This window comes from Hyla sarda, chromosome 3 (assembly GCF_029499605.1).
Source record: "Hyla sarda isolate aHylSar1 chromosome 3, aHylSar1.hap1, whole genome shotgun sequence".
NCBI lineage: Eukaryota > Metazoa > Chordata > Amphibia > Anura > Hylidae > Hyla > Hyla sarda.
The window spans coordinates 237,882,112-237,907,560 of NC_079191.1; the positions used below are offsets into that span (position 1 = coordinate 237,882,112).

At 40.7% G+C, this 25,449-nt stretch overlaps 1 protein-coding gene across 6 annotated transcripts in view; it reads right to left on the reverse strand.

The window, feature by feature from the left end:
* AK9 (adenylate kinase 9) overlaps positions 1-25,449 on the reverse strand; it is a 207,925-nt gene that overhangs the window by 5,705 nt on the left and 176,771 nt on the right. For all 6 annotated transcript variants that reach the window (XM_056566303.1, XM_056566304.1, XM_056566302.1 and 3 more), the window contains 2 exons: positions 9,447-9,549; positions 947-1,061 (listed from right to left, as the gene is read on the reverse strand). In XM_056566303.1, the coding sequence (XP_056422278.1) occupies positions 947-1,061; positions 9,447-9,549 (218 nt within the window). The remainder of the gene's footprint in view (positions 1-946; positions 1,062-9,446; positions 9,550-25,449) is intronic.

Below are 25,449 nucleotides of genomic sequence, written 5' to 3' on the forward strand. Positions count from 1 at the left end.
AGTTGTGCACTGGCTCTTAGCCAGGTTTTTAATGGTTTCTAATGTGTGTGTTTTATAATTGTTTAACCCTGTATGTGCAATCTGTTTTTTGTACTGAAGTGTACTAATAAATTAATTTCAATTGGTATTACCTGGTGTGCTGCTATCTTTCAGTGATGTCTTTTTCTTACTATTGATATTGTGTTTCCTTCAACACTGAGTAGCACCCCATTTGATTATTTGATCAGGTTGAGCCCCCCCATTTTCCTTCTCTTCATCATAGATGGCAATGCATTTCTGAGCGGAATTTGCAGAAACGATGAACATGTTCATTGTTTTTGCAGACACTGAAATCGCTGTGTGCACAGTGCAGCAAAGTCCTATTGAAATCAATGGGACTCTGCTTCAGCAAAATTTCCAAGTAGAATGTTTCCGCAGAATTCCACTTGGAAACTCCCCCGTGTGAACATGGCCTAACCCTTTAAGGTACCATGAGGCACCAGTACATAATGGACTGTTTTGCATGGAGGCATCATAACATATAGGTAGGTCATAATGATCACAGTAGAAGCCTAGCAGTGATTATAATGTTCTGATCCTGGATGTTAAAGGGGATATCCCACCTGGCTGTTTGAGCCTAGGGAAGCCAGGGGAGGAGATGCAGAGCAGTGATCTGTAACCAAGACTTCCACCTGTAAATAACAGAGAGAGAGAGGAACGTCCAGAACAGGTGCAGTTGCCCATAGTAACCAGATCGCTTCTTTCATTTTTTAGAGGTGTTTAAAAAAAGAAAGAAGCAATCTGATTGGTTGCTATGGGCAAGTGCACCACTCTTCCTCTACACGGGTTTTGATTAATCTCCCTCTATAACATTACATGAACTTAGAATGTGATCTTGCAGATAGGAATACCCCTCTCTTCAATAGGGGTCATGTAGCTATATCCAGCTTGTTATGTTTTTTCTTACCTTTTAGGTGATATGCAATGTACAGCAGGGCTGACTGTTTTACACTTAAAAATGGATACTTAGGCTTTAGACATCCAACATCATTCAATGCTTTTATTATAGCTGTGGCTGCTCCCTAGGTGAGGAAATGCAAACAGGTATTCAAAATTATTTTGCATGCTGATTCTACAAACATACGGTAATTTGGAAATAAAGTTAGCTGGATTCTGATTGGTTTCTATAGGAATTGCTTTACATTACCTCTGCAGTAATTGTTATGCTAAATCACTAAAATTAAATAATGGTCTGCTGTTGGCTGCGGCTGAGTCCTCCGTCGTCTTATGCACTACAACCATTGTTTACTGAATATGTTTTTGGAAAACCAATAAAAACTTGTTTGAAAAAAAATAAAAATTATGGTCTGCTGTTGTGCACCCGCTCAGCCACTGCGTCATTCACTCACTATGTGGCTTTTAAACATAGCTACAAGGGAGTCCCATTATGTGATCAAGGGGGTCCCAGCCAGGGCCAAAAGGGGGGGGGGAGGGCAAAAAAGGGCAGATGCCCAGGGCCCCCTGTGGCTGCTACAGTGTTTGTAGCTTGGGGGAATGAGTGTGGGAGTGCAACCAGCACTATTTGGAATTGAGCCTCGCTGCTTCTTAAAGGCTCTTAGCAGAGGCCGTTCACATAGTGCTGGCAGGGAGAGGCCGGGGTCCTTTAACAATTCCCCCCCCCCTTTTCCCAGCTCCCCCATCATCCTTCTGCTGGTAGATGTCACACAGCGTATCTGCCTGTTGGCTGATAATAGAGATACTCTACAGGCCCCAGGAAGCACAGAGTTGGCCATGAACACCTAGCGGCTGAAGTATTCTCTGCCCCCAGCAAGCTCTCAGTAAAAGTAAGTATATATATATATATATATATATATATATATATATATGTATATATATCTAGTGTGTGTGCATGTGTGCTGTGAACTATTTGTGATGTGATCAGTGTTTACAAAACAGTGTTTAAATAGATTTAGCTAAACTACAACTCCCAGCATGCCCAGACAGGCTTTAGCTGGCTGAGCATGCTGGGAATTGTAGTTTCGAAACAACTGGCACACACTGTTTGGAAAACACAGAAAAAAATATACGTATATATATTTTTTCTTCTTGTGTTTTCTAAACAGTGTGTTGCCTGCTGTTTCAAGACTACAACTCCCAGCATGCCCAGAAAGAGAGACACATACATTAGTGTTATAAGAAATGTTTTAGAGAGTGTCTCTAGTTGTTGCAGAACTACCACTCTCAGCATGCCCGGACAGTCAATGCCTGACTGGGCATGCAGGGAGTTGTAGTTTTACAAAAGCTTTCAACATAATGTTTGAGAAAACTGTCAGGATGATGGGAGTCAGGCAAGTGGGAGGATCGGAGGCCGCAGTAGCCAGTAATACAGAGCGGGGAGGCAAGAAATGTATATTGAAGAGCCGGTTTGGAAAGGTCCGGAGACCTGAGTGGAGGAGCGGATGCAAATTTGTCTGGGGCGCATGGAACTCCATGACACCACCCTCACCACCTTAGGATCAGGCGCGACGGTGGTGGTGCCCTCTGCCACAAAGAGCAGTGGCTGCTTGTAGTGGTGATGGGTAGCAAACATGCTTTGTCATGCCACACACTGATTTCAGAACCTCAATATTACAATGCCATTTTGTTAAATTTGGGGGCTACCGTTTCTACGCAGTGCACCTTTCGGTAAAAACAACACACTATCTTTATTTTGTAGTTCCATACGGTTACAACAATACCAAATTTATAAAGGTTTTATTTTTTTTTACTACTTTACTTTTTGTACAAAAATTTGTAAGCTTAAAATTGTCCTATTCTGTCCCTATAACTCTTATTCTTCTGTATAGGGGGATGTATATATATAACTTGAATGTGGCATTTTTCACCAGTTTTCTTCTCTACTGGCTCCATTTGTATTTTTCAGAGCTGGTTCAAAGCTCTGTTTATAAGTTCCGTACGCGAATTCATTCAAATGACGGGAGTTTATAAGAGAAAAAAAATACTCAAGGTCTGTTTTTTTTCTCCGCTTAACTCCTGCAAAACAAGTTATTTTGTATCTGTGAGTTCCCGAACAGAGCTCTGAACACAGATGTGAACTTAGCCTTAGCATTAATAAAGCAATGGAGTGAAATATAACACTACAAGGTTCTGCAGCATTCACTTGTACTGTTTATTCATGTTAAGTTTGTTGAAACTAGGATGATTTAAAGGGGTACTCCCGTGGAAAACTTTTTTTTTTTTAAATCAACTGGTGACAGAAAGTTAAACAGATTTGTAAATCAAAGATACAAAGATATGGAAAGCGCTCACCTTCTCCGTGCTCGTGCAATCAGTCCTCCTTCACTGTCTCCAGAATAGAAAAATTAAATTCTAGTCACAGCACCGGTAAAAAATCCATTTATTAGAAATCCATTAAAAATTTAGAAGATACAAAAAGTGCAACCAGCATCACTTCTATTAAAAAATCTTAATCCTTCCAGTAATTTTTAGGGGCTGTATACTAAAGAGAAGTCCAAAAAAAGAAATGCATTTCCTCTGATGTCATGACCACATTGCTCTCTGCTGACCTCTGCTGTCCATTTTAGGAACTGTCCAGAGCAGCATATGTTTGCTATGGGGATTTTCTCCTGCTCTGGACAGTTTCTAAAATGGACAGCAGAGGTCAGCAGAGAGCACTGTGGTCATGACATCAGAGGAAATGCATTTCTTTTTTGGATTTCTCTTTAGTATACAGCCCCTAAAAAGTACTGGAAGGATTGAGATTTTTTAATATAAGTGATATACAAATCTGTTTAACTTTCTATCACCAGTTGATTTAAAAAAAAAAAAAAAGTTTTCAACGGGAGTACCCCTTTAAAGCAGCAATTGCTAGTTCAATTGATGCATAAGGAGAACGATGGCCTAATCTAGTATTTTCCTAATATAATTCCTATAGAGGGGCAGAGCAAGATTTGCTTTTAAAAGATTTTGGTGGTTTTTATTTTGTGTTTTTTCCTTTTATAGCTTTCATTTTTGTTTATATGAATTGTTTCTGATTTTAGGTGAAAAATCTGTAACAAATATGTCATGTCTGAATGTGGCTTCAGACACTCTTGGTTCTGCTTTCTCCGATGTCATACTTAATCATAAGAAATGCTTCTTTTCAAAATATCACCACAGGCCCCAAGCACACCACTATATTTATCACATGAATCTCAAATTATGGCCTTCACACAACTAAATGAGGCCATAAAGCAAAGATTTCTTTGTGTGGATGGGGCATAAATAACCTGTATATATGACCAAGGCACTGATATGTCAATGCAAACTGCAATATGCATCCAGAAATATACCTCAATTGTACCTGTCAGTTGGCATTACTTGAAATGTTATTTAGCATTAAAAAAAATATATGTTTTGTTAAACATTTTACCAATGAATTCTGCTTCGTTATAACTATAAATCCACCTAAGCTGGGTTCACATTAGCGTTGTGAAGCTCTGTTACAACAGCTAAATAACAGGGAGATTTTATTCACTTTGAATGGGGTTCGTCGGGATTTTCATTAGATGTCTGTTATTTTGCAAGTCTTGGCGGAGAAACAACCTGTCATGCAGGGTTTCTTTTCTCCGGAAAAGTTCCTTCATTTTATCGAAATCAGCAAAAAGAGCTCCAAAGGCTGATGTGAACATAACCTTATTTATCTGTCCACCAGAAGTCATGCTTCATGTCAGAAAGCTGTCCTGTCCCCCCTTCATTGTCTCCATTCAGGGCCAGGCAGAGACAAAAATTATGAAGTTCTGACAGGACTTTCATAGTGCTGCGTGCTCCCAGCTTGTCACTCAGCGCAGCTAGCAGCCTGCACTGATTGGCTGTACGCTGTAGTAGCTCAGGACCACTTTGTAATATAATTGCCAGATGACAGGTACTGTTTAACCCCTTAAGGACATAGGACGTATGAGTACGTCCTAAGTTCGGTCCCTGTCTATAACGCGGGGTCCCGGCGCCTATTCACAGCCGGGTCCCGCGGCTAATAGCGTGTGGCCGCGATTGTTCGGCCACGCGCTATTAACCCTTCCGATGGGGCGCTCAAAGCTGAGCGCCGCATCGAAAGTGAAAGTAAATGCTTCCCGGCTGCTCAGTCGGGCTGATCGTGGTCATCACTATAAAATCGTGATGCTCCGATCAGCTACCCGGAGAAAAGAAGGTCCCTACCTTCTTCCGTCGGCATCCTGGCTCTGATTGATTGCTCCATGCCTTAGTTACAGGCTGGAGCAATCAACCGCCGATTACACAGCTTGTTGCCATGCAACGGCAAGGCAACAATCTGTGTATGCAATCAGCCATTGCAAGCTCATAGGTCCCTATAGGAGCTATGAGCTCACAAAAAAAAAAGTGTAAAAAAAAAGTTAACCCTTTCAGGTATTCCCTTCTGAATTAAAAGTTTAAATCACCCGGCATTTCCTAGTAACAAAATAAAACAGTGTAAATAAAAATAAACATATGTGAAATGTCACAATTATAAAAATATATTGTTAATTAAACCGCACGGTCAATAGCGTGCGCGCAAAAAAATTCCAAAATAGTGTATTTTTGGTCACTTTTTATATCATGAAAAAATGAATAAAAAGTGATCAACAAGTCCGATCAATTCAAAAAGGGTACCGCTAAAAACTTCATATCACGGCGCAAAAAATGAGCCCTCATACTGACCCATACGCGGTAAAATAAAAAGTTATAGGGGTCAAAAGATGACAATTTTAAATGTATACATTTTCCTGCATGTAGTTATGATTTTTTCTAGAAGTCCGACAAAATCAAACCTATATAAGTAGGGTATCATTTTAATCGTATGGACCTACAGAATAAAGAGAATGTGTCATTTTTACCGAAAAATGTACTGCGTAGAAACAGAAGCCCCCAAAAGTTACAAAATGGCGTTTTCACAATCACAATGATTTTTTCTTCCATTTTGCCGTAGATTTTTGGGTAAAATGACTGATGTCATTACAAAGTAGAATTGGTGGCGCAAAAAACAAGCCATCATATGGATTTTTAGGTGCAAAACTGTAAGGGTTATGATTTTTTTAAAGGTAAGGAGGAAAAAACGAAAGTGCAAAAATGGAAAAACCCCTGGTCCTTAAGGGGTTAAGGCCTTAAAGGGGTTCTCCACAATAGAAACACATAATTGTCAAAAGGATCCCTTGACAGCAAGGCCCCTTTCACACTATACATTCATCCATTTTTAAAGATCCGTTATATATTCCATTATGAAAACCCTGAAAATCGTCCGTTAACAAATCCCATTATAGTCTATGGGATTTTTACATTATCCGTTTTAACCAGTCATAGCCCGTTATTAATAACGGGCTATGACGGGTTAAAATGGGTAATGTAACGGGAGAAAATACTAATCACAATGGGATTTAGAAAAAATATTTAAAAAAACACATTACTCCATTTTGAAAGTTTCCATCCCCACCATGTAAAAACAAGGATTCCATATAGCCAGTTTATGAGGCTTAAAAGAATTAACAATAACCATGAACGGTTCCTCCATCAGGCTAATGATTTGAAACAATGTTTTTTGGAACAGAGTTACCCAGAGAAAACGATCACTGAAGCCTATGATAAAAGTAAAAATGTGAATAGAGTCCAGCTTTTGAGAAAGAGAGGTAAGACCAATAAAGATACGAAAAGATTTATCTTTTCTTTCCAGAATTCCACCATGAATACCATAGTGAAGAACGCGATTTGAACATTCTGGTATATGTTAGAGAAAGATCCAGATTTGAAAGACATAGCTCTGCAAAAACCAGTAGTCACATTCAGAAGGAATTGTACTGTAGATAGCAGAATAAAAAAACTGGAAATAAAGAGAATAGAACAGAAAAGAGAACATCTTACTAAAAATTGGTTGCAAAAAAAATATCCCTACAGGAAACCATAAATGTAATAATTGTTCTTTCTGTTCCCACAATCTGGCTATGAAACAGTTGAAGTTGGGTAAAACAATAATCATTGTGAATGAATAGATCACATGCAAGACAGATTTTGTTGTCTACTGTTTGATTTGCCCATGTGAGATGTTCTACGTGGGCAAAACAAAAAGGAGAGTTTTTGAACGTATTAAAGAACATCTCAGATCTATTAGAACTATGGCCAGAGCAACTAAATTCATTGAACATGTAATAGACATCCACAATAGCGATATTAGATGTATTAAGTTTGCAGGGATAAAAAGGATTTCTACCATCAAGAGATGGAGGTGACCAGCATCTGAAATTAATGCAAAGACAAGCATGGTGGATAATGCATACTGAAGCGACAGGTCCATTGGGATTCATTGAACAAAATGAGCTCAATGTATTTCTTTAAGGATTTATCCAATACTTGCACATTCCTAGGTTCATACCTGGTGTTTTGCTTTTAATATGTGTGCTTTTGTATTGTTTCTATGTTTTGTGTTTTGTTTTGCAAGTTATGTTTTGTATGCACCTGCTCATGTATTTTAAGCAGGAATACCTGCAGACTGACGTCACCAATGGGCCTGATGACACGTGAAACGGACTTCGTCACCCGGTGAACGCCTATGCCTCCGCTCTCCTGCATGAACTTTTAATCTCCATTTCTTTGGATATTTAATAAAGAAACAACAATCAAGAAGTGCTCCAGTTTTCTTTTCTTCATTACCGTTATTCTACACTGAAGTCTCTTACATTTATCTGTGAAGCACCACGCTACCTTGCATTATACGCTGAATCCATAGAAACACCTGCAAGTGATTGTAAGTTTGCCATTGAACCAGTGCCAGGTAGCTGTTTCCCTTTGGATTGTTAATGGGAGAAAATAGTGCATGCACTATTTCTCCCGTTATTTTCTACAATCACAAAATAACGTCAGTTATTAATAACGGGCTATGACAGGTTAAAACGGATAATGTAAAATCCCATATAGACTATAATGGGATTTTGTAACGGACGATTTTCAGGGTTTTCATAACGGAACATCTGACGTCTGACAGGTAAGTTAAGGTCTTTGGGTTTGGAAATTTTAGTTTGTAACTGGATTGAACACTGGCTCATGGATCGTACCCAGAGAGTGGTGGTCAATGATTCGTACTCTGATTGGTCCCCGGTTATTAGTGGTGTACCCCAAGGTTCAGTACTGGGCCCGCTGTTGTTTAATTTATTTATCAATGATATAGAGGATGGTATTAACAGCTCTGTTTGTATCTTTGCAGATGACACCAAGCTTTGTAGCACAGTACAGTCTATAGAGGATGTGTATAGGTTACAAGATGACTTGGATAGACTAAGTGTCTGGGCATCCACTTGGCAAATGAGGTTCAATGTGGATAAATGTAAAGTTATGCATCTGGGTACTAATAACCTGCATGCATCGTATGTCTTAGGGGGGATTAAACTGGCAGAGTCACTGGTAGAGAAGGATCTGGGTGTACTTGTAGATCACAGACTACAGAATAGTATGCAATGTCAGGCTGCTGCTTCCAAAGCCGGCAGGATATTGTCATGTATCAAAAGAGGCATGGACTCAAGGGACAGGGACATAATACTCCCCCTTTATAAATCATTGGTACGGCCTTACCTGGAATATGCTGTTCAGTTTTGGGCACCTGTCCATAAAAGGGACACTGCGGAGTTGGAAAGGGTGCAGAGACGCGCGACTAAACTAATATGGGGCATGGAACATCTTAGCTATGAGGAGCGATTAAAGGAGTTACAATTGTTTAGTCTTGAGAAGAGACGTTTAAGGGGGGATATGATAAACGTATATAAGTATGTTAATGGCCCATACAAAAAATATGGAGAAAAACTGTTCCAGGTTAAACCCCCCCAAAGGACGAGGGGGCACTCCCTCCGTCTGGAGAAGAAAAAGTTTAGTCTCAAGGGGCGACACGCCTTCTTTACCGTGAGGACTGTGAATTTATGGAACGGTCTACCTCAGGAACTGGTCACAGCAGGAACAATTAACAGCTTTAAAACAGGATTAGATACATTCCTGGAACAAAATAAGATTAATGCTTATGAAGAAATATAAAATCTCATCCCTTCCCCAATATCGCGCCACACCCCTACCCCTTAATTCCCTGGTTGAACTTGATGGACATATGTCTTTTTTCGACCATACTAACTATGTAACTATGTAACTATGTAACATATAACGGATCTTTAAAAAATGGATGAATGTATTGTATAGTGTGAAAGGAGCCTAAGCTGATCACAAAATGTCCTCAAGCAATCAGCTGTAGGCAGTGGGTTAACAAGCAGTATGTGTTCAAACTGACTGCAGTGCCACCACAGGGGGGAACTAGGCATTGTCTTGTCTAATGCAGGCTGAAACAGGTCCTTTAGAATGAGACACACCAAGAAATAAGGATCCAAAAAATAGACTGTAAACAGCTAGAATTTCCTTGCAGTTTCCTCACATATAAACAAAGCCTATGATGCATTAGTTATGCTATTTACCTGTTCTAGGTATCCAGTTAAAGGCAGAGATGTCAGCATTATTGGTTCCATCTTTGGGGGGAGTTTGGCTGGAAGTTTGTGGTTCCAATATTTTTCTGGAAGTCTAGAAAAAAAAAGTTTTTTCAGGCATCATTTAATTGAAGTGAAAGATTTACATACACCTTAGCCACATTCATTAAATCGTAAAATATATATACCGTATATATGTTATAACACATTGCCTCTCTTAGTTCAGTTGGGATCACTACTATATAACATTACTAATATAGAAGATATTTCAGCTTGTTTTCTTTTATCACATTCCCAGTTGGTCAAGTAGTTCCTATATGTGTGGTTATTATATGGTGGCATTGACTTTTAAGTGACTAACTTGGGTCAGAGGTTTTGGGGCCTTTCACAAACTTCTCACTATACTCTTAAACTGATGTATCTGAGTCAGGTTTGTAGGTCTCCTTGCTCACGCATGCTTTTTCAGTTCTGCCTAGGAATAGTGCAACAATAAGCTCACCACAGCCACTTTCTCAGCTTACTTGACAATCTGCCCTATGCAAAAGACCCCCAACTGGTAGAAATAATAAAGCTAAACACGGTACAGAGGTCAGGGAACAGTTTGGGGCACAAAGGGTTAACCAAAGCACAAAACAGGTTGTAACAGCAAACTGACAAACAAAGAAAAGTCAGACAGGCCAGGTCACAACCAAGATAGCAGTGAGATCAGAATCAGATAGCAACAGTTGTCAAGTCACAAGCCAAGGTACAAAACCAGGATAAAGAATACAATGTGCAGAATAGCAAGCAAAAGAATAGTTAAAGGGGTTCTCCGGTGCTCCAAAGGATAGGGGATAAGATGCCTGATTGCGGGAGTCCCGCCGCTGGGGACCCCCGGGATCTTGCACGCGGCATCCCGTTTGTTCGCTCTGGGTCTGATTACTGAGAGGACCAAAGGGCCAACGGCGTGTGACGTCACGCCTCCGCCCCCGTGTGATGTCACGCTCCGCCCCTCAATGCAAGCCTACGGGAGGGGGCGTGATAGCTGTCACACCCCCTCCCATAGGCTTGCATTGAGGGGCGGAGCGTGATGTCACACAGGGATGGAGGCGTGGCGTCACACGCCTTTGGCCCTGTGGTCGTCGGTAATCAGACCCGGAGCGAACACGCTCCGGGGACTGATTACAAACGTGGTGCCGCGTGCAAGATCCCGGGAGTCCCCAGCGGCGGGACTCCCGCGATCAGGCATCTTATCCCCTATCCTTTGGATAGGGGATAAGATGTCTAAGCACCGGAGAACCCCTTTAAGGGCAAGCAGAAGTCAGATACACAAAACAAATAACAGGAACACATGCTGGTGAAAGAGGTGTGAGTTGCAATCACAAGGCAAACTTACAGCAAGGCAGAGTTGCCACAGCAACCAGTAATGCAGTGCTGCTGGACTGAGAGAGTGTAAGCAGCACCAAAGAGACGGGCTGGATTGTGACAGATTTGTGATGGCCACTCCATTATTTTCACTATGTTTTTCTTAAAGGGAACCCTGCCAGGCTAGTTATGCTGTCCTCACTGAGGGCATTCCCTCTTTTCTCCATACATAACTATGGTGATTATGGTCAAACAGTTTAATATTTGCTTCATTAGACCAGAGGACATTTCCCTAAAAGTAAGCTCAGCTGCAAACTCATCTAGGTTTTCCCATGGTGGTTTTAATGAAGCGGCTTCTTCCATGCTGATTGACCTTCTAGGTCATGTCGATATAGGACACATTTTACTGTTAATATAGATTCTTTTTTACCTTTTACTTGCATAATCTCATGGGGAACATTTATCATTGTTTGTTTTAGTAAGCAAGTTCTGAAGGTATTTTTTTTTTGCTTTAGTTTTGCTTATGTGCTACATATTTATCATACTATAAAAGGGTGTTTTAAAGCACATAAGCAAAAAATTTGGAGCACATAAGCAAAACAAAAAAAATTGCAGCTGAGACTTTTGTGAGACTTCTTAAATTTGCTCACGTTCAGTAGCAGACTTGAGACTTTTTGTAAGGGGTTTTCAACTTTTTTTTTGCCTGCGTGTGACTTTCGCACATCACATATTCAGTAAAAACTGAAATTTGCTTAGGTATAGCTGTTTGTAACTTTTTGCTTGCCAACAAAAGTAGCACAAAAAAGTGCTTAGGCGCACATGCAACTTTTTGTGTGCCTGGAGAAAAGGCTCTAAATACCTTGATAAATGTCCCCCATGGTGTTTACATTTAAATATTATTGTTTAAACATATTGATGTGGTACACCTAGAGCTGGGCAGTATGACCAAAAATGTGTATCACTGTATTTTTGTAACTTATGGCGGTTCCACGGTATATAACGGTTCCCCCACCCCCAGTGCTGCTCTGTCCCCATCGGGGAACTAATCACGTCACCCGCAAGCGCTGGCTTCCTCGTCCTCCTCTTTGCTGCGGGCCGCTGGTGCAGGAGATCTGTACTGTACGCTGTATCCCTATGCCCGGGCTGCAAAAGTTAAACAAAATAAACTTTAACTCACCTCCTGTTGGTCTCCACTCTTCCTAGGGATGGGAACGTCGGAGAGCTGTAAGCCTATCACCGGTCGCAGCGATGTTCCGCCTCGGCCAGTGATAGGCTGAGCTCAATATCTTGTAAGAAGCCAGCCAGAGCTACTAATATGACAGTGAGCTCAGCCTATCACTGGACAAGGCGGAACATCGCTGCGGCCGGTGATAGGCTGACAGCTCTCCAAAGTTCCCGTCCCCAGAAGCAGGTGAGGCTGGTACCTCACCAACGGGGCAAGGTGAGTAAAAGTTTATTTTGTTTATCTCTTGCAGCCTCGGCATAGGGATACAGCGTACAGTACATATTTCCAGCGGCCCTCAACAAACAGGAGGACAAGTAGGCAGAGCTTGCGGGTGACGTGATTAGTTCCCCGATGGGGACAGCGCAGCGCTGGGCTGATAATTAATGGAGGATGGGGGGGGGGAAACCAGAACAGCGCTCGCGGGTCACATATGATTAGTTCCCCAATGTGGGGACAGCGCAGCGCTTGGTTGATAATTCATTAATTCCCGAGGGGGAGGGGCCAAACCGGTATTGCGGTATGGGGAAAAATTCATATCAAGCAGGACAAAAATTTCGGTATTCGGTATGAACCGGTATACCGCCCAGCACTAGGTACACCTAGGTGTTTGGAAATTGCTCCCATTGGAAATTGCTATAATAATGGTAATAATAATTTTATTTATATAGCGCCAACAGATTCCGCAACACTTTACAATTTTGGGGTACAAGTAAAGACAAGTATCAGACATAACAATATTACACAATAACTATTCAAACAGGAGGAGTGGGGTTGGGATAAAAGTCATAAAGTGTTTTTATTGATAAAATGGTCCAGCTATATTTTCTAAATAGGAAAGGTTACATACAGTAGAGTGAACCAGTCACCATTTTGAATATGGAGCTTTTGATATCTCCAAGACCCAAAGGACTCAAAAGGGGCAAAGTGGTAATAGTGGAAGCCAATTGGGGAATGATATAGGCCTGTTTGAAGAGATGTACCTTTAGGGCATTAAAACTGTGGATGTTGTGGTTGAGTTTGAGGGATTGAAGTATAGCATTCAAGAGAACTGGTGCAGCACGAGCAAAGTCTTGGAGATGGGAGTGAGAGGTTTGGGTTATAGAAGATGTAGGTGTTAGATCATTAGCAGAGCAGAGAGAACATGTTGGATGGTAGACAGGGATGAGAGAGAGGAGATGTAGGGAGGTGCAGAACTGTGGAGACCTTTGTGTGCGAGACTGAGGATTTTGTACTATATTCTGGACTGAACGGGTAGCCAGTGTAGTGATTGGCACAGGAGAGAGGCATCTGTGTGATGGCTGTAGAGGAAGATGAGTCTGGCTGCAGCATTAAGGATGGACTGTAGAGGGGAGAGTTTAGAGAAGGGAAGGCCTATTGGTAAAGAGTTACAATAGTCAAGGCAGGAAAAGATCAGAGCTATAATGAGAGTTTTAGCTGTTTCAATAGTGAGAAACGAGCAGATCTAAAGATGTATTTGAGGTGCAGGTGACAATAACATGAAAAGAACTGAATATAGGGAGTGAAAGACAGATCACAGTCTAGTATAACTCCAAAACAGCGAGCTTGCTGCCTGGTAGTTATGGTAGTACCACACACCGAGATGGAAATGTCAGGTTTAGGTACATCAGTTGACTGAGAAAATACAAGAAGTTCTGTTTTAGAAAGATTTCGTTTCAGATATAAGGAGGGCATTATGTTTGAGACAGCAGAGAGACAGTCACTGGTATTTTGTAGGAGTGCAGGGGTGATATCAGGGGAAGAGGTATAGAGCTGAATGTCATCAGCATAGAGGTGGTACTGGAAACCAAATCTGCTGATTGTTTTTCCAATAGGGGATGGTCAGAGAGTGGCCAGAGAGATAGAGGAGGAAAACAAGGTGAGAGTAGAGTCCTTAAGACCAATGGAGTGGAGACTACTGAGGAGGAGTTGGTGATTTAAAATGTCAAAAGCTGCAGAGAGGTCTAGGAGAATGAATAGAGAGAAGTTGCCATTAGATTTGGCAGTAAGAACATCACTAGAGAATTTGGTTAGGGCTGTTTCTGTGGAGTTTAGATAGCGGAAACCAGACTGTAAGGGGTCACGTAGCGAGTTTTCAGAGAGATACCGGATTAGGCAGGAATAGACAAAGCATTCCAGGATTTTGGAGATAAAGGGAAGAATAGAGATGGGTTGATAGTTGGCTGCACAGGACGTATACAGAGAAGGTTTTTATTAGTAACGGGGTTATGATAGAATGTTTGGAGGAGAGAAAGATACCAAAACAGAGGCAGTTTACAATTTCAGTTAGGTGACAGGTGATAGCAGAGGAGAAAGACTGGACGAGCTGTGAGGGCATAGGGTCACTAGAACAGGTAGTGGGGCAGGAGGAGAGAAGCGTGGAAACTTTATCCTCAGTTATGGGCTCGAACACTGAGATTGATGAAGAGGAAGTGTGGCTGGGAATTGGATCAGAACTTTTGGGTGACTGGGAGAGGATTTCGTAAGGAATGTCATCAATTTTAGTTTTAAAGTATAAGGCCAGGTCTTCAGCACAGAGATCAGTGATTGATTTATATATTTTTGGCCTAAGAAGGGAGTTGAATGTGTTGAAAAGTCATTTTGAGTTGCCAGACAGAGGCAACGAGGGAGGTGAAATATGTTTGTTTAGCGAGATGAAGAGCAGAGTAATAGTTTTTTTAGCATGAATTTATAGTGTAGACAGTCGGGTGAAGTCTTAGTTTTCCACCACAGACTTTCAGCACATCTAGAGCACCGCCAAAGAAAGCAGGTTTTAAGCGTGTGCCAGGGTTGCCGATGTCTGTGTTGGGAGGTTTGTATTTTGGGGGGTGATGTTTAGTCCAGGGTAGACTTGAGGGTGTCATGTTAATGTTTGGCTGCTAGAGTGGGGCACTGGAAAACATTTTTTTTAAACCAACTGGTGCCAGAAAGTTAAACAGATTTGTAAATTACTTCTATTAAAAAATCTTAATCCTTCAAGTACTTATCAGCTGCTGTTCTGGTCCACAGGAAGTTATTTTCTTTTTGAATTCCCTTTCTGCCTGACTACAGTGCTCACTGCTGACACCTCTGTCCATTTTCTACTAATCTGGACAGCTCCTAAAATGGACAGAGTTGCCAGCAGAGTGCACTGTGATCAGGCAGAAAGGAAATTCAAAAAGAAAAGAACTTCCTGTGGATCATACAGCAGCTAATAAGTACTGGAAGGATTGAGATTTTTTAATAGAAGTAATTTACAAATCTGTTTAACTTTCTGGCACCAATTGATTAAAAAAAAAAAAAGAAAAAAAAGTTTTCCAGTGGAGTACCCCTTTAACCCCTTAACCCCTTAAGGACTCAGCCCATTTTGGCCTTAAGGACTCAGACAATTAAATTTTTACGTTTTCATTTTTTCCTCCTCGCCTTCTAAAAATCATAACTCTTTTATATTTTCATCCACAGACTAGTATGAGGGCTTGTTTTTTGCGCGACCAGTTGTCCTTTGTAATGACATAACTCATTATGCCATAAAATGTATGGCGCAACCAAAAAACACTATTTTTGTGGGGAAATTAAAACGAAAAACGCAATTTTGCTCATTTTGGAAGGTTTCGTTTTCACGCCGTACAATTTACGGTAAAAATGACATGTGTTCTTTATTCTGAGGGTCAATACGATTAAAATGATACCCATTATTACATACTTTTATATTATTGTTGCGCTTAAAAAAAATCACAAACTTTTTAACCAAATTAGTACGTTTATAATCCCTTTATTTTGATGACCTATAACTTTTTTATTTTTCCGTATAAGCGGCGGTATGGGGGCTCATTTTTTGCGCCATGATCTGTACTTTTTTTTGATACCACATTTGCATATAAAAAACTTTTAATACATTTTTTATAATTTTTTTTTAATAAAATGTATTAAAAAAGTAGGAATTTTGGACTTTTTTTTTTTTTTTCGTTCACGCCGTTAACCGTACGGGATCATTAACATTTAATTTTAATAGTTCGGACATTTACGCACGCGGCGATACCAAATATGTCTATAAAAAAATAATTTTACGCTTTTTGGGGGTAAAATAGGAAAAAACGGACGTTTTACTTTTTTATTGGGGGAGGGGATTTTTCACTTTTTTTTTACTTTTACATTTTTTTTTACACTTGAATAGTCCCCATGGGGGACTATTCATTGCAATACCATGATTGCTAATACTGATCTGTTCTATGTATAGGACATAGAACAGATCAGTATTATCGGTCATCTTCTGCTCTGGTCTGCTCGATCACAGACCAGAGCAGGAGACGCTGGGAGCCGCACGGAGGAAGGAGAGGGGACCTCCGTGCGGCGTTATGAATGATCGGATCCCCGATCCGATCATTCATTCAAATCGCGCACTGCCACAGATGCCGGGATCTGTATTGATCCTGGCACCTGAGGGGTTAATGGCGGACGCCCGCGAGATCGCGGGCGTCGGACATTGCCGGCGGGTCCCTGGCTGCGATCAGCAGCCGGGATCAGCCGCGCATGACACGGGCATCGCTCCGATGCCCGCGGTTATGCTTAGGACGTAAATGTACGTCCTGGTGCGTTAAGTACCACCGCACCAGGACGTACATTTACGTCCTGCGTCCTTAAGGGGTTAAGGACCGGGGGTTTTTCCGTTTTTGCATTTTCGTTTTTTGCTCCTTGCCTTTAAAAAATCATAACTCTTTCAATTTTGCACCTAAAAATCCATATGATGGCTTATTTTTTGCGCCACCAATTCTACTTTGTAATGACGTCAGTCATTTTGCCCAAAAATCTACGGTGAAACTGAAAAAAAAATCATTGTGCGACAAAATTGAAAAAAAAACGCAGTTTTGTAACTTTGGGGGCTTCCGTTTCTACGTAGTAAATTTTTCGGTAAAAATGACACCTTATCTTTATTCTGTAGGTCCATATGATTAAAATGATACCCTACTTATATAGGTTTGATTTTGTCGGACTTCTGGAAAAAATCATGACTACATGCAGGAAAATTAATACGTTTAAAATTGTCATCTTCTGACCCCTATAACTTTTTTATTTTTCCGTGTATGGGGCAGTATGAGGGCTCATTTTTTGCGCCGTGATCTGAAGTTTTTAACGGTACCATATTTGCATTGATAGGACTTATTGATCGCTTTTTATTCATTTTTAAATGATATAAAAAGTGACCAAAAATGCACTATTTTGGACTTTGGAATTTTTTTGCGCGCACGCCATTGACCGAGCGGTTTAATTAATGATATATTTTTATAATTCAGACATTTCCGCACGCGGTGATACCACATATGTCTATTTTTATTTACACTGTGGTTTTTTTTTATTTGAAAAGGGGGGTGATTCAAACTTTTAATAGGGGAGGAGTTAAATGATCTTTATTCACTTTTTTTTCCACTTTTTTTTTGCAGTGTTATAGGTCCCATAGGGACCTATAACACTGGACACACTGATCTTCTATGCTGATCACTGGTTTCTCATAAGAAACCAGTGATCAACGATTCTGCCGCATGCCTGCTCAGGCCTGGATCTCACGCGATCGGACAGCGAGGAGGCAGGAAGGGGCCCTCCCGCTGTCCTGTCAGCTGTTCGGGATGCCGCGATTAGCCACGGCTATCCCAAACAGCCTGACTGAGCTAGCCGGCCACTTTTCGGTTTCACTTTTAGCCGCGCGGCTCAGCTCTGAGCGCGCGGCTAAAGGGTTAATAGCGCGCGGCGCCGCGATCGGCGCTGCGCGCTATTAGAGGCGGGTCCCGGCTTCACTATGACGCCGGGCCCGCCGCGATATGACGCGGGGTTACTGTGTAACCCCGCGTTATATCAGGAGAGCAGGACCAAGGGCGTACCTGTACGCCCTTGGTCCTTAAGAGGTTAATAAATTTAGAGACAGAGCAAAGTTAGAGACCCCTACCCCTTAATTCCCTGGTTGAACTTGATGGACATATGTCTTTTTTCGACCGTACTAACTATGTAACTATGTAAGATCAAGTCCAGTGTATTCCCATCCTTATGTGTGGGAGAGTCAGTAAGCTGTGAAAGGCCAAATGAGGAGGTTAAAGATAGAAGCAGAGAGGCAGATGAGGAGATTCGGGTATCAATAGGGATATTAAAATCACCCATGATGAGGGTAGGTGTTTGAGGAAAGGAAGTGAGGGAGCCAGGTAGCAAAATAATCAAGAAACATTTGAGGTGAACTAGGAGGTCGATAGATGACCGCCACTTTGAGAGAAAATGGGCGGAAGAGGCTGAGTGTGTGGACCTCAAACGAGGGAAATATGAGTGAGGGTAATGGAGGGATGACCTGAAAAGTACATTGTGGGGAGAGAAGCACCCCAACTCCTCCAACATACCTGGTGTCAGATCTGGGGGCATGAGAAAAGTGAAGGTCACCATAAGTTAGAGCAGAGGGGAAAGCAGTGTCGGGAGGTTGTAGCCATGTTTCTGTAAAAGCCAGCAGGTCAAGAGAATTGGTGATTCATAAGTCATGAATCTGGATGAGTTTGTTGCACACAGAACGAGAGCTTAGGAGAGCACAGTAAAGGGGATAAGAGGGACAGGAGAAGGGATACAGCAAATCTTAACCAAGTAAGCAGGGGTCCTGTAAGAGGCAGGAAGAGCTGAAGAAATATTAGTGGGAGGTGGACCATGGTTAGGAGCGATGTCCCCAACAGCTAAAAGTAGAAGAATAAAGAGGGAGAGCAGATGGATAAAGAGGTACTCCGCCCCTAGACATCTTATCCCATATCCAAAGGATAGGGCATAAGATGTCTGATCGCGGGGGTCCCGCCGCTCGGAACCCCCCGCAATCTTTCCTGCAGCACCCCTGTCATCTCCGTGCCTGATGACTGGCGAGGCAGGGGCCGGAGGATCGTGACATCACGGCCCTGCCCCTTCAATGCAAGTCTATGGTAGGGGGCCACCCTGCCCCCTTCCATAGACATTTAGGGGGCGGGGTGTGACATCACGAGGGGGTGGGGCCATTATAGGTTTGCTATGTCATGATCTTCCGGCCCCTGTATCGCAACTCATCAGGCACGGAGTGAAGCTCCCTCCCTGCACCAGATGACAGGGGTGCTGCAGGAGAGATGATGGGGGTTCCCAGCAGCGGGACCCCCGCAATCAGACATCTTATCCCCTATCCATTGGATAGGGATAAGATGTCTAGGGGAGGAGTACCCCTTTAAGTGACTTGAAAGAGCGAATGAAGTGAGATGACTTAGGGTAGTTCATGATGATGAGCAATGCATGTGAGCAATACATGGGTGAGGGAAGTAGAGATGGACTAATGTGGATGGAATCCACTGGGGGAATAGGTGGGTGTAGTTATGAAGACAAATAACAATGATGTAGATAAAGACTGTGAACATTTATTTTTATTTATTTTTTAAATAAAATGTCTTTTTACTTTGCTGATTTTGAGGTTTTGTTTGTTCCCTTCTGGTTCAATTCTGGTATAATTCTTGCTATTTTTTTTTTTTTAAATCAACTGGTGCCAGAAAGTTAAACAGATTTGTAAATGACTTCTATTAAAAAATCTTAATCCTCCCAGTACTTATCAGCTGCTGTATGCTACACAGGAAGTTATTTTCTTTTTGAATTTCTTTTCTGTCTGACAACAGTGCTCTCTGCTGACACCTCTGTCCATGTCAGGGATTGTCCAGAGCAGAATAGGTTTGCTATGGAGATTTTCTCCTGCCCTAGACAGCTCCTGACATGGACAAAGGTGTCAGCAGAGATAACTGTGGTCAGACTGAAAAGAAATTCTAAAAGAAAAGAACTTCCTGTGGAGTATACAACAGATGATAAGTGTAACACTCACGTTTCAGAAGACAGGAGCTCCAGGAGCAGAATCTAAGGTGCCGCTTGTTTTCACCAGAGCCCGCCGCAAACGGGATGGACTTGCTGTGGCAGGCGGCACCCAGGTTGCTACCCCTAGCACGGCTCGACCACACAGGTGGCTGAGGAGATGCGAGACACAGGAGGGATAAGGCAGCTCATAGTCAGGATAGCAGAAGGTCAAGGCAGGCAGAACAGTAGAATAGGCAGGACGTAGCAGGAGGTCAATAGGCAGGTGGCAGAGGAGCAAGGTCAAGTCACAGAGCAAAGGATAAGATACACGGCAAGGCAACTCTCAGGAATGCTTTCTCTCAGGCACAAGGCAACAAAGATCTGGCAGGGATGTGAGGAGGGTGGGGGAATTTATCAATGAGCCACAGGTGAATTACGCTAATGAGCGCACTGGCCCTTTAAAGCTTAAATCTCCGGCGTGCGCGTGCCCTAGGAGACGGGGACACACCTGCCAGAGCAGAGAGGAGAGGTGGGGGCAGTAGAAGCACAAGGTGAGTGACGGACTGGGGCTCACATGCGGGCACATACAGCGATGTGAGTCCCAGCCACACCGGCAGCAGCAGGTAACAGGACCATTCACTCACGGCCAGCGTGTGCGGCCGGAGCGCATAATGTAACAATAAGTATTGGAAGGATTAAGATTTTTAAATAGAAGCAATTTACAAATCTTTCTGGCACCAGTTGATTTTTAATAAATTATTTTCTACTGGAGCACCCCTTCAAGAAGGCATTTTAGAAGGCTGTTTGATATGGCATGTTTGAATGTCTACAACCTAAAAAAAGTCCTATATACTGTGGTCTAAATAAAATTGGGGAAGACCCAAAACAACCACTAAAAAACCTATAAATACGCCACTACAGCATATAGGGTAAACCCACCAAAAATAAAAGATGTATATAATAAAATGAATAAGAAATATATTAATCTGATAAATCAATAGCCATCAAGTTTAATAAATATGATTTTATTTTACAAAAAATACATGTCATACACAAGCAAAAAAGATTGGTAATAATATATAGCTATATAACATACATAAAAATAGTAATCATTAGCGCAATTTGATAATGTGTATAATTATTTAAAAAAATATTTTATATATATATATATATATATATATATGTAAATAAATGAACTTAAAAAATGCAAAGGATAGCAGGGACGGGAAAAGGATGTAAAAAAGGATGTAAAAAAGAAAAGCGTAAGTGTTGGGGTCAACTGATCACCAATGGATCATAAAAGCACCTGTTGCTATAAAATACGTGCAATGTGACACTCTGTTTAAAGCATAAAAAGTGTGTTTAACCTTAAAAATAAATATGCATAAAGTGCAATGTGCAACACAGAAATATAAGTGTATACAATAGATGTAAAAAAGCAAAAAAGCAGTGCAAGAAAACAAAAAATAAGGTGCTAAAAGTGAAGGTGTCAGAATGTAAATACTTGACCCCACATGTAAAAAGAAGATAGGTTCCACGTCCCTGCAATCACCTCCAACGCGTTTCACCGTGACCGGCTTTGTCAAGGAGTATGCATATACTGAATAGGAGCAAGGATATATAGGGTATTCAATAAAAAAACTATTAACACACCTGTGGTATCAGGAAGAGCCTCAGCTAACTACCGGAAATGACCTACAACGCCAAAGATCTCTAGTGTCTAAAGGAACGCACGGGCTACACCAAAATGGCACCCGACACCGTTCCTGCGCATGCGCGTCTACATAAAAAATATATATATAGTAGGGGGAACAGAGGCTCTGAAAAAATGGCGTCCGTGGTCTATACTGCGCACCATGAGCAACGGCTACAAAAAAATGGCGCCCGACGCCATTCCTGTGGATGTACATCTACATAAGGAATAATAGAGGGAACAGAGGCTCTGAAAAGATGGCGTCCGTAATCTACACTGCGCACCAGGAGCAGCGGGATTAGATGGTTAATTTAATATAATATATAATTCTTAACAGAATAGATAATAAATAGCAAGCTGAAACCGGACCATAATTCGTAGAATAGATATATAATTAAAAACTGGCCAAGGAAGGGGAAAAGGAGAAAAGGGAAAAACAGACCATAATGAATGTAGTGGTGACTTGATGCAAGTAATAGGTGAATTAGTGAAAAAAATCATGATTAAGATAAAACATGATAAGGAAAAATATATAATAATAATCATAATATGTGAAAAAGTGAATAAAATAAACATATATATGTGTATATATATACATACACGCCCATATATATATAAACAAGTTCACATGTATGAATCACATATATATTTATCTATGTATTGTTTATATATATATGGGCGTGTATGTGTATATATATATACACATATATATGTTTATTTTATTCACTTTTTCACATATTATGATTATTATTATATATTTTTCCTTATCATGTTTTATCTTAATCATGATTTTTTTCACTAATTCACCTATTACTTGCATCAAGTCACCACTACATTCATTATGGTCTGTTTTTCCCTTTTCTCCTTTTCCCCTTCCTTGGCCAGTTTTTAATTTTTAATTATATATCTATTCTACGAATTATGGTCCGGTTTCAGCTTGCTATTTATTATCTATTCTGTTTAGAATTATATATTATATTAAATTAACCATCTAATCCCGCTGCTCCTGGTGCGCAGTGTAGATTACGGACGCCATCTTTTCAGAGCCTCTGTTCCCTCTATTATTCCTTATGTAGATGTGCATCCACAGGAATGGCGTCGGGCGCCATTTTTTTGTAGCCGTTGCTCATGGTGCGCAGTATAGACCACGGACGCCATTTTTTCAGAGCCTCTGTTCCCCCTACTATATATATATATATATATTTTTTATGTAGACGCGCATGCGCAGGAACGGTGTCGGGTGCCATTTTGGTGTAGCGCGTGCGTTCCTTTAGACACTAGAGATCTTTGGCGTTGTAGGTCATTTCCGGTAGTTAGCTGAGGCTCTTCCTGATACCACAGGTGTGTTAATAGTTTTTTTATTGAATACCCTATATATCCTTGCTCCTATTCAGTATATGCATACTCCTTGACAAAGCCGGTCACGGTGAAACGCGTTGGAGGTGATTGCAGGGACGTGGAACCTATCTTCTTTTTACATGTGGGGTCAGGTATTTACATTCTGACACCTTCACTTTTAGCACCTTATTTTTTGTTTTCTTGCACTGCTTTTTTGCTTTTTTACATCTATTGTATACACTTATATTTCTGTGTTGCACATTGCACTTTATGCATATTTATTTTTAAGGTTAAACACACTTTTTATGCTTTAAACAGAGTGTCACATTGCACGTATTTTATAGCAACAGGTGCTTTTATGATCCATTGGTGATCAGTTGACCCCAACACTTACGCTTTTCTTTTTTACATCCTTTTTTACATCCTTTTCCCGTCCCTGCTATCCTTTGCATTTTTTAAGTTCATTTATTTACATATATATATATATATATATATATATATATAAAATATTTTTTTAAATAATTATACACATTATCAAATTGCGCTAATGATTACAATTTTTATGTATGTTATATAGCTATATATTATTACCAATCTTTTTTGCTTGTGTATGACATATGTATTTTTTGTAAAATAAAATCATATTTATTAAACTTGATGGCTATTGATTTATCAGATTAATATATTTCTTATTCATTTTATTATATACATCTTTTATTTTTGGTGGGTTTACCCTATATGCTGTAGTGGCGTATTTATAGGTTTTTTAATGTTTGAATGTCTCCAGACTTAAAGGGGTTATCCAGGAAAAACTTTTTTTTTTTTTATATCAACTGGCTCCGGAAAGTTAAACAGATTTGTAAATTACTTACTATTACTATTAAAAAATCTTAATCCTTTCAGTACTTATGAGCTGCTGAAGTTGAGTTGTTCTTTTCTGTCTAAGTGCTCTCTGATGACACCTGTCTCGGGAACTGTCCAGAGTAGAAGCAAATCCCCATAGCAAACCTCTTCTACTCTGTGCAGTTCCCGAGACTAGCAGAGATGTCAGCAGAGAGCAATGTTGCCAGACAGAAAAGAACAACTCAACTTCAGCAGCTGATAATTATTGGAAGGGTTAATATTTCTTAATATAAGTAATTTACAAATCTGTTTAACTTTCTGGAGTTTTTTCCTGGAATACCCCTTTAAAGGTCTAACAGATCTACTGCCTCTAATAAATAGTGTTAGCAAAGGCCAGAAGATTAGCAGAGGAGTGCAATCAGTGAAGAAAGGTGGGGAGCAATACAATTTAGGGAATCAAGTTGAGAACAAAAAGTGCTACTACAAAAGGAGAAACATCAAACAGACTAGTGGGCCTTAAAGAGTACCTGTCACCAAATAAAATTTTCTGAACTAACTCAGGCTATGTTCCTTAACTACTCATAACACCCATCCCGCTGTTAAAAAAAAAAATAAAAAAAATAAAATAAATTCATAGCTTAAAAAGCTCTGTATCTTACCGTTCTTCTTGCTCATCTCCCAATCTCCCAGCAGGAGAAAGTGGGCATTTACCAGCGGGCATGACATCACTGAAGCCAACTGGGGGACCACTTCCACCCTTACATCGTTGTAGTGCTGTGATGAATAGAAGACCTCAAGCTCTGTGCAGCAGCTTTCAGTCTGTGTATCTTTCAGTGAGATTCTTTGCAGATTTTAGTCTGTGCAGCTGTCAGTGAGGCTCTGTGCAGCTGTCAATCAAGCTCAGTGCAGAGAAACACTTCCTGAGTTTGGTCTCCTGCCATTACAAGCAGGAGACCAAAATCTGAGATTTTGACCAGACGGAATGTGTTCTGGCCAAGACGTATACAGCGGAAAAACTAACATAAAATGTTTTTTTTTTTTTTTGTTTTTTTTTTAATGGAAGCCAATTACAAAAGTTATTGATTTTGCATATAGAATTAAATAATAAAAATCATGTTTAAAGTGTACCCGTCAGATCCAACAAAAATAGTTTTTTTTTAAATATATCACTCAGTACGTAATCCTGACCATGTACATCTAATTTTTATATGTCTATCACCTTAATTTTTTTTTTATTACACTTTTAATTTATCTCACTAGTCTAAATTCCTCTTACATGGAGGGGGCGTGGCCTAATTGTGCAGGTCTCCGCCCCCTCCCTCAGTATGCTGTCTGCTCACATCTCCCCTAGCATTAGCAAAACTACAACTTCCAGCTTGTCCTCACTGAGAGTAGCGGGACACAAGCTGACAGTGGGAGGATTTTTCCTCCAGCTGTGAGCCCTGCGCTCACAGCTGTCAATCAAGGAAGTGTGTCCATGACGTAGGTGATGACGCATTGACACAGCAGGACTAGTATGTGTCCAAGCAGGCAGGGGTGGCAGTTGTTTGACTGGCTTTTTCAGTATGAAATACTGAGAATTTTCTAATGAAAGCAATTGCAAAACCTATTTGTTTTGCATGCTTTATAACATATCAAAAGTTTTAGTATCTGACAGTGCCCATTTAAAAGTAGGCATTAAAATTCTGCCACAGGGTAACCCCACAATGTATTCTGTAAATGTCAGTTAGAAGCTCCTAAAGCTCTTAAACAACTTCACA